The 13,915-nt window shown below is 63.2% G+C and overlaps 2 protein-coding genes across 3 annotated transcripts; both read right to left on the reverse strand.

Moving 5' to 3' along the window:
* Nucleotides 1–135: 135 nt before the first annotated feature.
* On the reverse strand, nucleotides 136–9,714 carry LOC114056682 (ras GTPase-activating protein 4-like). The gene is made up of 20 exons (XM_027882072.1): nucleotides 9,605–9,714; nucleotides 5,519–5,575; nucleotides 5,151–5,264; nucleotides 4,795–4,856; nucleotides 4,558–4,687; nucleotides 4,199–4,280; nucleotides 3,899–4,030; nucleotides 3,727–3,818; nucleotides 3,383–3,506; nucleotides 3,121–3,274; nucleotides 2,729–2,793; nucleotides 2,405–2,517; nucleotides 2,149–2,335; nucleotides 1,752–1,889; nucleotides 1,307–1,630; nucleotides 1,079–1,216; nucleotides 863–998; nucleotides 663–783; nucleotides 488–546; nucleotides 136–349 (listed from the first exon to the last, which is right to left on the reverse strand). The coding sequence occupies exons 1-20, from the start codon at nucleotides 9,667–9,669 to the stop codon at nucleotides 228–230; spliced, it is 2,415 nt and encodes an 804-aa protein (XP_027737873.1). The 5' UTR covers nucleotides 9,670–9,714; the 3' UTR covers nucleotides 136–227.
* Nucleotides 9,715–10,603: 889 nt separating this feature from the next.
* Nucleotides 10,604–13,809, reverse strand: UPK3BL2 (uroplakin 3B like 2). 2 transcript variants are annotated; one of them, XM_027882139.1, is made up of 6 exons: nucleotides 13,747–13,809; nucleotides 13,001–13,150; nucleotides 12,682–12,913; nucleotides 12,506–12,582; nucleotides 12,076–12,205; nucleotides 10,604–10,861 (listed from the first exon to the last, which is right to left on the reverse strand). In XM_027882139.1, exons 1-6 carry the CDS (start codon nucleotides 13,799–13,801, stop codon nucleotides 10,771–10,773), a joined length of 735 nt encoding a protein of 244 aa, XP_027737940.1. In that variant the 5' UTR covers nucleotides 13,802–13,809; the 3' UTR covers nucleotides 10,604–10,770. The 2 variants fall into 2 exon arrangements, with proteins under 2 accessions (XP_027737940.1, XP_027737939.1); XM_027882138.1 differs by lacking the exon at nucleotides 10,604–10,861 and adding an exon at nucleotides 11,818–11,944.
* Nucleotides 13,810–13,915: the final 106 nt, after the last annotated feature.

The following is a 13,915-nucleotide window of genomic DNA, read 5'->3' on the forward strand; positions in this document are numbered from 1 at the left end:
CCCCCTGCGGGCGGGAGGACTCGGCGATGCCACCACCGGCAGGGCCACCAGAGTTGTCACCGGTGCCACCACCACCATCAGCAGCACCACCCCCACCCTCCCAGGGTCCCACCAGAAGGACAGGACGAGGCTGCAGGGTACAAAGTGCCTTTATTTCACCGCCGCGGTCCCCCAAGCCGTGGGGATCCCCAATATCCCAGCGTGGGTGGGGGGGCAAGGGGGTCCCCTCACGTCTGCAGCTGCAGCAGGACAGGGGCCGGGGGCTCGGGGGGCTGCGCCTGGCGGTGACAGCTCTCCAGGTCCCCCAGCACCCCGAAGAGCCGGCTCAGCCCCTCGGGCAGGGGGGCATCTGTGGGAAAGGGGAGCAACAGTGAGACCTCACAGCCCCCCCTTGGGAGACACCCCCAAAACACCACAACCCCCTCCCCGTGACCCCTAGGGACGTGGCTCAACCAGAGCATCCCCAGAACCCCTCAACACAACTTACCCTCCCCCCGGGGGCCATTCTGGGCGTCCTCCGGCTCCTGCAGCTCCCAGTACTTTTCCCTGGGGAGAGGGGGATGAGAGGATGGGCCCTTGGCAGGAGCATAAGGGGGATGCAGGGGGGCCCTTGGCAGGAGCATGAGGGGGATGCAGGGGGTCCCCGCGGGAAAGGGACTCACCTGAGGGTCCCCCGGAGGCCCTGGAGGTGGTGGAAGAGCCGCTGAGCCTCCACTGTGGGGTCCAGAGGGTCGCTCCAGTCCTGCAGGGTGACGCCGTGCCGGGTCCGGTCGCACCCCAGCCCTGCGGGGCAGCAGGGTCAGCACACGGGGGGGACGCCCCTCAACCCCCCCTGCGGGGGTCCCGGGCCCCCTCCCCGTACCTGTCCTGTCCCGCTGGTGGCAGCAGCTCCACTTGTCCCCGCGGAAGACGCCGGGGTGGTAGGAGCGCAGCACGCGCGGGTTGTTCCCGCACACCTTGCGCAGAGCCGACAGCCACTGGTTCAGCTCGTTGACACACTGCGGGGTTGGGGACAGTGATGGGGACACCCCCTCCCGGGCTGTGACACCCCTCGGGGTGCCCCCGCGCTGCCCCCCACCTTGCACTGCAGGTAGGCTGTCTCCTGCTGCCCGCCCGTGTCTGTGTAGACAACCTGCATGACGTGGGAGCTCCCGAAGCTCTTCTCCTCCACCTTCTCGGCCGCAAGGATGTCGGACAGGGCGATGGCACCGAGGCGCTGATGCAGAGGACACACACACACACACACACACACAGGGGGTCAGTGCCACCCTGCTGCCACCCCTCCAGCCCCCAGCAACCCCCCTACCTCTGCACTGGGGCTCTTGCCGAAGCTGAGGGACTCCCCGGTGAGGCAGAAGTGGAGTTTCTTGCCGCCGGCGGCGCCGAGAAGAGGCCCCTTGCCCCGCGTCTTGTGCACGAAGAGCAGCCCCTCCTTCACCACGGCCGTGGTGGGGCCCAGCGGCCACCCCTTGCCCTCCTCCTCCCCCTTGTCCTCCTCCGTGCCCACCAGGCGGGTGATGAAGTCCTTCATGCGGGTGATGCCCTGCTGCAGGGCGGGCAGCAGGGGGGACAGCCACGTCTCCTTGGCCCGCCCGGCCGCCGGCTCCATGTTACCCACCATCTGGACGGCCTGGAGACCCCCGGGGACGGCGGTGTCAGCCCCCAGAAGACGCAGCCCTCCCGCATAGGAAGCAGCCAGGCACCCCAAAGCCCCTCCCCGGGTGCCACCCCTTGTCCCCTGGTGTCCCCACCTTGGCCAGCAGCAGCAGCGTGCGGCTGGTCCGCGCGTCCGCGTGTGTCTCCCGCAGCTGGAACAGCTTGGGGGTCATGACGGCTGGAGAGAAGAAGCGCAGGCAGAGGAAACTGGTGACGGCCACAAATTTGGCGTGCTGTGACCACCGAGATTGGGGAGAGGAGAGGGGGAGAGATGTGGGGGTCTGTCCCAAAACGAGACATCCCCAGACAGTGATGCACCAGCGCCCAGGGCTGTTGTTTGGGTGCAGCACAGCCCCCCTCGCTGTCCCGCTGTCCCCCATCCCTGGGCACTGCTCCCATGCCCAAGGGGGGACCCCATCAATCAAACCTGGGGACTGCACACCCAGTGAGCCCCGGGGATGCCCCTGTTTGACCCCCCTGCCCCAGCCTGACCTGGTGCTGGGGGAAGCGCTCCCCGACGCGCTGGAAGAGCTGCCGGAAGGCGGCACGGATGACGGGGGGACACGCCGGGGCCGACTTGGTGATGGCATCCAGCAGCTCGCCCAGGTAGGACTGGAGGTGCTGGCGGCCCTGCTCAATCACCTCGCCCTCCGTCTGCACCCGGTGCAGCCCCGAGCACCTGCGGGCACCGTCACTGTCACCCCCCTGGCTGGGGACCCCCTGTCCCACCTCCCTAACAGTCCCTTACCCGACATCTTTGATCTCCACCTTGCCGGGGTCCAGCTCCACGTATTTCTTCTCCTCGAACACGCGGGCGATGGTGGGTCCCAGGACAGCGTGCAAGTATGGCATCCCTGTCACCTGCCAGGGGACAGCCCAGGGGAGAGTGATGGGCTACAGGGCTGGCACAAGACACCCCCAGGGTCACCCAGGAGATTTTCTCCAGCTTCCCAGCCCCAGGGGAAGACACAGCCCCACCAGCACTCCCAGTCCTTCCCCTGGGAACTGGACCCTTGGGGACATCCCAGAGCCAGGGTGACCTGGGAAGAGCAGGTCTTAAGAAGCGTGGCACCTTGAGGAAGGACTCCATCGACTTTGAGGCCAGAGAGTTGCTCCGGAACAAAGTGTTGGGCTCACCTGCAAAACAAGAGAGGGTCCCTGGCCTGGGGGATGGACACAGGTCACCCACCAGGCAGCTTCAACCATGGGGGCATTCCCAGGGGCTGTCCCCTCCAACACTGGCCATTTCCATGAAGGTTACAGGAATTTCCAAACCTCAAACCACTTGCTCCTCCACCAAACTCAGCTCAAGAGTTGCTGGGGTGAACCCAGCAGATTCCTACACAAAGAACAATATGATGGCTGAACCTCAACCATCACCCCAAATAATTCCCCACACAAGGTCTCAGAGGTTTTGCAGCCCCAGCAGATAGCTGGAAGCCTCCAACTCCACTTCCCACTTACAGGGCTTGGCCAGCTCCAGCTCAAAGAGCAGGTCCAGGAACTCCTTGACCAGCCCTTGGCCCAGGAAGAGTTTGACCAAGTTGACAGCGACCTCCTGCCGGCACTCAGCCGTGGTGGTTTCATCCAGGAGGGTGACCAGGTGCACTTGGCCGTCCTGGAGGGGAGAGGCACCATGGTGTGATATGGCCTGAGTCGGGCACAAGCCCGGCACAGAGCCTGGGAAAGGTGGGTGCTCCAGCAGGGCTTGGCAGGGACCCCTCACCTGACGCCCCGACTTCACCTCCTGGCACAGGAGCTGGACCAGGGGCTGGTAGCAGTGGGAGGGCAGCACCGTCTCATCCCGCAGCCTCACCTGCAGCTGCAGCGAGCCCAGGCTGCCCCGGCGCCTGCAGGAGCACAGGGTGGGTGGGTGGGTTGGGGACTGGAGGGAGAAGTACTTCACCAAGCAGGAGGAGGCTCAGCAGCCTGAGAAAGCCTGGGCAGGCAGGTGGAGGAGCTGCTCCTCCAGAGGGATGATGTTATCCAGGAATAACCCACTTCCCAACACCCCTGTGGTCACTGGAATCACCCCCAGCACACCCCAACGCCCCCTGTGCCAACACTCACTCGTCCTCCATCGGCTTGGACTTGTCTGGCCGCAGCCTGAACCACCCCTCCTCCTGCCCAGCCGCCTCCAGCCCCTGGACACTGAACACCACCTGGGAGGGGAAGGCAGGAGAGGGCTGGGTGGGCAGCTGGGCAGGACCCCCTGCAGCAGTGATGGGGTCTGGGGGCTCACCTTGCCCAGGAAGTCGTTCCTGCCGACGAGGTCCCAGTCCCACACCTCCACACAGAGCTTCTCCCCGGCAGGCTCGGCCAGCTCGAACTCGAAGGTCTCGTTCCAGCGGGGGTAACACGATTTCTTGACCACCTGCAAAGGCAACGGCCTCGTGTCCCCTCAGAGGGTGGATCTGACGTCCCTCAGGGACACCAAGCTGGGGATGCCAGGGAACAGGGATGGCTCCAGGCTTCCCCGTGGGATGATTCCACCTGCACCGCTGGCAGGCTGAGGATCACAACGAGCCGCAGTCACACTCACAGTGCTCTCCTGGGTCTTCCCATTGTAGCGCAGGCGGACAAAGGGGTCCGAAGCCCCATTCCGGTCCTTCCTGGCCAAATCCCTGCCGAGAAGAGGGGGAATTTACCAGCAGCCTCCCAAAATACCTACAGGCACCCATGGCACCCACTGCCCTCCTTGGTTCCCCAGCATGTCGCAAAGACCAGCAGATGAGGTGGACTCTGCCCCAGGACCCCCATCAGCTGCTGGGTGGTGAGGAGGATGCTCCGCATCCAAGGGACTGGATACACCAGGGAAACTGAGTCATGGAGCAGCCCAGACTCACTGCCCATGTCCTGGCTGCACACACAGCCCCTGCCATTCCCGTGTCCCCTCCTCACCTGGCCTCCAGCACGGAGCAGTGCAGCCGCCGGCTGCCCTGGCTGCCCAGGACTTCCACCCGCAGGTGGATCTCCCCCTGCACCTCTTCGTCAGGATCCACCTCACTGAGGCTCATCCAGCCACTGTATCCTGTGGGAAAAGGGGGAATCGCCATGGAAGGGTCATTGGGGAGGCCCTCGGGACCGGCTCATCCAAGGGGTCCCTCTTGGGACTCCCCCAGCCACCCTTTCCCCTACCCTTGGGGTGCTCCACCAGCATGTCCCGGGTGATGCAGACCTTCCCGATGACGTCATCACGACTGGAAAACAAAAATGGGAAGCAGGACATGCCATGGGATTGGCACCCAGGCAGGACAGCCCCCACTTCAGAGAGTCCTGGGCTGGGGCCACCAGTGTGTCTGTCCCCATGGAGCACATCAGCCACCCTCTGCCGCCAGCTGGACAATAACCTCAGGAAATAACTTCCCCCTCTTTGTGTCCCAAAGCCCAGGGAAGCACGGCCAGGTCTGGATTCTCTGGTGTCTACAACGGGGCTGAGCACACAGGGAACCAAAGCTGTAAACCCCCGAGTCCCCCTCCAAACCCCCCCATACCTGAGCGCATCCTCATCCATGACATAGATGGAGATGCTGTGGAAGCTGGGCTGGAGCTGCACCTCGTATTCTTCCCCCCAGAACGGGGACAGTGTCTTCCACACTGTGGCAGTCCTGCAGGGCAGGTGGCACTGGTGACACAGCGGACAGGGCTCCCTCACTAGGGCACTCCCCATGTTCCCAGCCCTGGGACCTTCCCAGCTTTTGGAGACACATGGCTGGGGGCAGCAGCCACAGTTTTGAACACTCAGCTGGGGCAGGGGATGAGTCCCTGTCCCTGTCCTTGGCCTGTCTTGAGGCTCTGGGCTGGCAAGACATGGGGTTGTCTTACAGGTTTGGGGACCAGCCAGGGACCTGGAGCCACTCACCTGATGATGGCCTCATCATCGATCTTCACGATGCAGTAGGGGTCACTGCTCCCCGTGCTGGAGGGACACAGGACAGCTCTGTCAGTGCCACCAGTCATGGCCCTGGCCCCCCACCTGACCCACAGGCCAAAAATTAATCACCCATGGTCATGGGTGAGCAAAGTGTTCAGCCCTGATAACCCCTGCCCAGAGAGGGGACCATGTAGGGACACCCCAGGGCTTTGGGGTGCCAGGGCTGCCAGAGGCTTCCTCGGGTGGATTTGGCCACAGCTGAAGGCACGTGGTGACCTCGGCTTCACTCCCAGGCCAGGGACACACATCCCTGACCGTGTCCGGCCACCCTGTCCTGCTGGCAGCTAGAAGTGGCTTTCTTCTTCCACACAGGAAGCCAAGGAACAAACAAAACCCACCCTTTCCCCGAAACAGCTCCAGGCACCCACAGCAGTCACACACCAGGAGTGAGGCCACAGCAGCCTCCTCCAGCCCCAGGGTGTCCCCAGACCCCCGACACCACTGCAGGGATGGGGACACGCCTGGGGACACCCCTAGGGATGCAAAGGGTGTGAAGGGCAGGCACCACAATGCTCTGACCCCGCTTCCTCCCCAGGGATTCCCCAAGTCATTGCTGCCAAAAATTAATGACCATTTTATAGCTTATTAGCCCAGTTCATGAGGAGTGGGGGCAGGGGTGGGGGCTCTGGCTGGGGACAGAGGAGCCAGCAGGACCTGGGTGCTGGCCAAGGGGGTGGAAAGGTTGTGGCTCCCATCCCACTGGCACGGAGCAGCCTGCTCTGAGCTTGGATCCTCATTAACACCAATCCCAGTGGCACCATCAGCCAACTACGAGTGTCCTGGAGAAAGGGGGGGGATGCACGGGTGCAGACTTGGGTACCCCAAGCACAGAGGGATTTCTGCATCCCAAATCCAGGCAGGCTGAGAGCCAGTTGCTGTGGGGGGTTGAAAGGGTTTTGGTGGGGACTGAAAGAGTTTGGGGAGAATGAAAAGGTTCTTGCAGGGATCAAAAGGGGGTTTTGGGGGGGGATCAAAAGGGGGTTTTGGGGGGGGATCAAAAGGGGGTTTTGGGGGGGATCAAAAGGGGGTTTTGGGGGGGATCAAAAGGGGGTTTTGGAGTGCTCCCTGCCCTGCCAAACACGGCTGCAGGGGGTTTCCTCGGGCTGTACATCCCGGGTACCACAGTAGCATCCCCATCCCCAGGCATTTCCATCTTTTTGGCCCCGCGGTGCTGGCAGCGCAGCAGGTTGCCAAGAGCTGCTCTCCCGGTTCCTGCTCCCATTCCATCCCAGCTGCCCTCCGGAGCGGTTCTTAAGGAGAGCAGTGGGTGAAGTGCCATTAACAGGAGCTCATTGCTGACATTTCCTGCCTTGTGCAAACCATCAGGGATGCAGGGAGCAGGCAGGCGGAAAGGGAACAGCTGCCCGTTCCAGCTGTGCCCGGCAACGCAGGGCTGGCTGGGGTGGGAGCTGGAAAACCTCATCTCCCTACGGGGAGATGTCCAGGACAGCCACATCCCCTGGACACAGAGTGCCAGGAAACCCCTCTTGTACCGCTCAGGCATCATGTTTTCCAGGCATTCAAACACAGAATGGCCAGAATCCATCCTCGGGGCGGCTCCGGGAGCTGCCCAAGCTGCCGTGGGATAAACCCGCGCTCTCAAGGCAGGCGTGACATCCCCTGCACCGCATCCCTGTCCCGGGATGTCGGGAAGGGATTTATGGTGCTGCAGGCTCGGTGGGTGCTGGGCATCCTCTGACGCCCACGAAGCGTCCAGTTGGCTTGGGCATCCCCGCGGGGTGCGGGGAAGGAGCTGGAAAGGGGAAGGCTGGGCTTCTGAAAGAGGAAATGAGCAATGTGTGAACTGGGGGAAGGGAGAAGGAACCTGCGTGGCCCCCGCAGCCACCAGTCGGGCAGCACGGGGGGCTGAGGCACGGAAGGCTGGAATTAAAAATTAACTGGTGTAGGCAGCAGTGCAGCTCTGCCCTGGGGGGTGGCGACAAAATAAATAAAAAATTGAAAAAGGAAAATAGAATAAAAAATAAGTTAAAAAAAAAAGATGAAAGAAAAATAGCATAGGAAAAGAATAAAATAAAACATAGAACAATAAAGGGTAAAAATAAAAGAAAAAAGGGTAAAAATTAAAAGGTAAAATAACACAATGAAAAAGAAGAATAAAAGAATAAATATGAAATAAAGAAGTGCAAGAGTGAAAGAAATGAAGCAATATAATAAATTAAAGGTTACAATTATTATAATTATAATTATAATAATTATTAGAATTATTTATTATCATACAATAAAATAAAATTCAAACAAAATAAAAATCAAATTAAAAAATCAATAACTGAGTAAATAAAAAATAAAAAAACATTAAAAAAAAATCGAGCAGACCATTTCCCTCCCTCTCCTGGGATGAAGACGCGGGAAGGATTTCCCAGCGCTCACCTGGGGGGGAGGACAGGGCAGAGCCCACCCCAGGCTGGAGCTCGGTCCAGACAGTGCCGAGCCCCGCGCTGGGGGTCCGGACCCTGGGACAGGGCGGCATCGGGAGCCACAAACCACAGCAGCCGCGGCCACATCCCGCTCCTGTGCCTAATCCTGCGGGAGCCGGGGGTCCCGCGGGGGTCTGGGGGTGCCTCATCACCCCTGGCTGTCGCCCGCAGGGTCTGACCCGCCGGTGCAGCCGGGGCACCCCGCAGAGGGAATTCCCACGAGGAAACCAGCCATCCCAAAACCCGTGCCAGGGCAGGGAACCGGATCCCACGAGCCGCTGTCCGGAGGGGAGGGGGCCAGACACGGCCAAGGTCAGCGGCGGGGGCCGTGGCCGCGCTCGGGTTTCCCTCCCGGCCCAGCGCCACGTCCCAAAACCACCGGTCTGGAAAGCTCCGCTCCAGGCGCTCTGGCACGGCGGCTTCCCACAGCACGCTCTCCCCAAATCCAGAGCCTCCCGAAATCCAGAGCCTGCCTGCACTGGGTCAAGCTCCGGCAGGGAGTTGTGCCAAGGGATTTAAAAATCAGGCCCCGACACACGGGATTTAAAAAAAGAAAAAAAAAAAAAAGTCATCTTTCTTTCCTTGTTTATCCTCTTTTTCCATGACGGCTGAAGGGATTTTTGCTGGTTTTCCGGCTGCCGGGCGCTACTCAACAGCTTCCCGCTGCTGTCCCCACGTCCCACCCCAACGCTGTCCCCACAGCCCTCCCCATAAGGATCGGAGCGATGAGAACCATGCCGGGATTTTCTCGGAGGGAAATCCCGAGCCGAGGGACTGCCAGAGGAGCCCCCCGGACCGCAGCCAGGTGGGATGGAGCCGGGGCTGGGAATAGAGCGGGGACAGGGGCCACAGCACCGGGGCACCCCCTGCTCCTGTGAGGGAGGACGGATGTACCGGGTCCTGCTGCATGTTCCGGGGGTCCCTGCGGGGGTCCCTGCGTGGTGGGGGCAGCCCTGCCCCCCGGCAGCACAGGGGGAGCACCCCGAAGTTGGAGCACTGCCTGGGGTACCCTAAAGTATTGCTGAGGGCACCCTACAACATGGGATGCTCCTGGGGGTGTCCTCGAACCGCAGGGGACATCCCAGCACTCCCGAGGGAAGCCCCCAAAGCACTGAGAACTGCTGGGGGCACACACAAACATTCTGTATGGAACCACCCAAGCAAGAAGAATCCCAAAGCCACACTGGGGGGAACACGCAAAGCAAGGCAACCATAAAGCCTTTCTGGAGGGAACCCCAAAAAGCAAGGGGGATCCCAAAGAACCCCTATGGAGAACCCCCAAAATGCATGCACTGCTGGGGGCACACCCTAAAGCCAGCCTGGGGGGAGACACCCAAAGAAAAGCGACATGAAAGCCACCCTGGAGGGAACCCCCAAAGTACATGCACTGCTAGGGGTACACCAAGCCATTCTGGCCCCAAAGCAGGGGAAACCCTCCAAAGACAGCCGGTGGGTGGCGTCCCCAACAGGGACCTGTTGAGGGGACACCCCACAGCACTCCTGGGGCAGCGAGGCGGGTCCCTCCCGGGGATGGCTCCCCCAACCCAAACCCCTCCCTGCCCGCGCGGGGGGCACTCACATGTCCTTGACGGGCAGGTTCCTGCCTTCCACGATGCGGATGGAGAGGGCGCTGCGCCGGGCCATGGCGGGCGGGCAGCGCAGCCACACCAAGCCGAGGGGAGGCGAGCGCAGCCCGAGAGGCTCCGAGCGCGGCCTCGAACCCGCGGCTCCCGGCACAGCGCCCATGTGCGGGCCGGCGCCGCCGCCCGCCAATCAGCGCGCGGGGGCGGGGAGAGAGGCGTGGCCTGGAAACCCACCCGCGGAGGCCATTGGGCGGTTCTATCGGCTGTCGGCCAGGGGGCGTGGCCTGGGCGCGGTGGGCGGGGACGGGTCCCCCTTCCCCCCGGCTGGGGGTCCCGGGGGCTTCCTCCACTCGGTTCCCGCCGGTCCCTCCTGGTTCTTCCCGGCCCCACTCGGTCTCCCCCCCGTCCCGCTCGGCCCCCCGGCACCGGCCGCGGCTTCTGGGCTGGACCAGACCCACACTCGCCCCCCTCACCCCGAACCTGGGGGTCTGCAGCGTGCGCTGCTCCTCGCTGCCCTGCACCCCAAAACCCCGACGTTTTCTTGCTCTTTTACCTTTTTCACCCTTTTTTGCAGAGCCGCCGAGATACCGGTGGCATTTCTGGGGGGGCTTTGTGCCCTAAATACCCGCGGAGGGAGGGGGAACTCACCCCCCTGCAAGACCCACTTGGGCTCGAGGAGTCGCCCCGCACCCAAAGCTGGGGCTCAGGGCTGTGCCGGCCAAGCTGGTCCTTGGCATTTGCGCCGTGGGGACACTACGGGGACGCTCTGGGAACACGCCGGGAACGCGCTGCCCTGTTCCTACAGCGCTGTCCCTCTCCCTCCCCCGCACGGGGACAGCAAGGGGACAAGGTGCAGTCCCCTGCCAGCATCCCGAGTGGCAGCTCCAGCCCCACCCGCGGTCGGTGCCACGTGTCCCACCCCCATAGCGCCCCCGTGACAGGTGACAACCCCCCAAGCCACTCGAAGCCGCTTTGCAGCTGAAACGGTTGTTTTATTTCGGGAGACGGGATGTGGGTCGGAGAGGACCCGCGTTTGCCGGATGGAACCGTCCTTCGGCTGCACCTACGCTGGTTCTCCTCAGGAGTTAATCGCTGGATTTGCTTGATTTCCCTTGGCTGGGCTCCACGGGGGCGGCTCCGGCAGCGGAGGGGGGGCAGGTTGCTAACACCCCTCCCAGGCAGGACAAGGACAGCCCGTAAGGGCGCTGTGACCGGGGCTGGGTGTGAATGTGATGCTGCCCTTTGCACGGCGCCTACGGGGAGAAACGGTGGGTTTAATATATGGATGTGATGTCTGTAGGTGTGTGCACGCCTGCCCCGGCTCCACGCAAAGGGGCACAACCACCCCGCTGTGAGCTCTGTCCTGCTTGTCCCCAGCACCGGAGGGGGTCTCATCCTGCCCAGGCTGCAGGATCAGGGGCCCACATCCTGGTGAGGGATCAGGAATGATGGATCATGTCCCTCCCAGTATCTGGTAAAGCTTTAGCTTCCCCCAGCTCACTCCCCACCAGTGCAAAACCAGCCCACACATGCCCTAGAGAGGGATCAGCGATTCACTCCCCAGTGCAGGATCAACCCCCACAACACCCGGACCAGGGCCCGACCCCTCAGTGCAGGATCAGGCATCCCAGGGGACCAGTCTCATGGCTCTCAGGGGAACATCAAGAGCACCTGGGAAGGGTTGGGCCAGCTCTGGCTGGGGGAGACCCTCCTCCGGGTTTGGGTGAGCAAGAAATTGCTGTGGGGTTAAGGGGAAGAAACACCCCCTATATTCCCCCCATGGGACATTCCAGTGCCCCTCACCCCAGTGTCAGGGCTGGGGGGGGCCTCCCCTCGCTGCCCTGTGCCCCAGGGGACTTTCCCCCATTCAGAGAGGGCACAGGTGGCACCCCAACCGGGTGTGACAACACATCTCCCATTCCAGAGCATCCCGGGCCACATCTCCCCCCCCAGTCCTCCCCACAGTGATGGGGCTCAGAGCCCTGCGTGGGGACACGGGAATAGGGCCACGGGGATTTCCAGGGGGCTGCGGGAGGCGCCGAGGTTTTGGCAGGTGCCATTCCCGGGGGGGAAGTCACAAACACGAGGCGGAGGCCGGGCACAAAGCACGCGGAAAAGCCTTTAATGTGCCGCTCCAGCGCCCCAGCCTCGGGGGGCTGCTCTAGCTCATGCCGTGGGGGCACCCGGGGGTGCGTGGGGAGGCGGGGTGGTGCCGGGGGGCGGCGGGGGCTCAGAGCCGGGCGGCCGGCTGGTCGTAGACGTGGTGGGTGTTGTACCGCCGCACCGACACCACCTCGGGCTTGCTGAAGGTGCTGCTGCCACCGCAGGCGTCTGAGCTGGGGAGGGAAGGGGGGGGTGAAGGATAAGGGTGGGGACCGCAGGATGACGGCGTCACCCTCTGGCGCCGGTCCCGCGTGCCCAGCACCTATCACTGGGTTCCTGGGGGGGACGTGGAGGTGGCACTCACCCCCAGAAGACGAGCATGGCCACCAGGCCAGCCAGGAGGATGGCGAAGAGGATGGAGAGGATGGTGGTGAGAGCGATCATGCCGGCGCTGTGCCCTCTGTCCGTCGTGGAGATGCTGTTGGGTGACTTGGCTGGGGAGAGAGCGGGAGGGGAGGGAGCAGGATGCAGGGATTGCACAGCCCAGGGCGGCTCCGAGGGGGCCACATGGGTGACGGTGTGTCCGTGTGTGCCAACACAACGTGCCATCGCACACTGCCACCATACCCGAGTGAGACCCGCACCACGGCCCTGCCTCCGTTTCCCCATCTCACAGGGGCCCTCGCCCCAAACCACTGCTCAGGATTCAGCTCCCTGGGAACACCCCACACCCCCCAGGACCACCCCATATCCCCCACCCGACAGCTGCGGGGTGAGCCCCCCAGCAGCAATACCTGTCCTCAGCATGATGGGCTGTGACCAGGATGTCTCAGCCACGGGCTCGGAGCCCTCCAGGGCGAGGAACTTCACCCTGAGATGGGAAGAGAGGTTGGCCACGGTCCCGTTAGGCGGGGGGGGTGTTGGTGCCGGGAGCCGCTGAGGGGGGGCACATCCCCAGGAGCAGACTCACAGGTAGGGCCCGGGGCCGGGCAGGGGGCCATTGCAGGTGGGTCTCGCATCATCCTCGCTGCAGCTGGTCTCGCTGCCAACGCGCAGCACCGTGATATCCCCGGGGGGTTTGGGGCAGGGGTAGTTGGCGAGGGTGGCATTGAGGGTCATGTAGGCCGGGACTCTCTTAGGGAAGTTCTGGAACGCGCTCTCATCAGTCCCCGGCGCAACGCTGTTGTTGAAGGTGGCTGCGGCTGCAGGGATGGGGATAGGGGTTCAGGAGGGACCTGGGGGGCACAGGGAGCCCTGCCCACCCCCTGCCCTGGGCCGCCCCCACCTACTGTTTTCCAGAGCCACCACCAGCCAGATGTCGGCATTGCTGTACTTGTCGAAGACGCAGCGGGGCTGCTCCAGCACGAAGGTGGAGCCGGTCGTCAGCCCCTCCAGCACGGGGGTCTTGGTCAGGAACGGCGTGTACTTCACATGCTCCACTGTGGGGAGAAGCCAAGGGGGTGCAGCAGAGGGGCAGAGCCCCCGCTGCACCCCTGACCTGTGGCTCCGACCGACTGCCGTGGTCGGAGGGGCTCGGGGTGGGGACAGGGGGGAGCTGAACACTGATCTCAGCGGTGGGGCCACTGCTCACTTCCCACCCCTCGTTTTGACCTCAGACGCGTGTTTTGTGAAAAGAGGAATCAAAGACACCCCATGCTCCCACTGGTGTGGGCGGAGACACCCCCTGCGGGACCCCCAGAGGACCCCAGGTCGTTGACACCAGGGACACCGAGGGTGACACCAGAACAGGGGGAGCAGCAGCTGCCCTACCCCTCCAGGCTCAGGGGGGTCCTGGTGCCTGTGCATAGGGGCGTCCTGCAATGCCAAGGGTGACCCCCAGAGGACCCCACACTGTGCCAGCCAACGCCGGTCAGTGACACCAGGGACACTAGAGGTGGCACTCAGAATAGGACTCAGATTAAGGAGAGCATCAGCTGCCCTACACCACCAGGCTCTGGGGTCTTGCGGCTCACAGAGGACCCCTGCAATGCCGAGGGGGATCCCCGGCCCATCCCGATGGCGCCGTCGGACTCACCTGCGCCGTGGGCTGCGGGCAGGAGCAGGAGGAGCAGCGGGAGCAGCGGGAGCATGGTGCGGGCGCTTGGGTGCCGAGGGCAGGAGTGCGGGTAGATGAGCTCCGCGTCCCCGTGGGACCCGCCTGTGGTCACACCAACCGCCCACATTCCTGCACCGACCGCAGCCCC

Source organism: Empidonax traillii, unplaced genomic scaffold (assembly GCF_003031625.1).
Source record: "Empidonax traillii isolate 1590-97213 ecotype Southwest subspecies unplaced genomic scaffold, ASM303162v1 scaffold101:size1699134, whole genome shotgun sequence".
Lineage (NCBI taxonomy): Eukaryota > Metazoa > Chordata > Aves > Passeriformes > Tyrannidae > Empidonax > Empidonax traillii.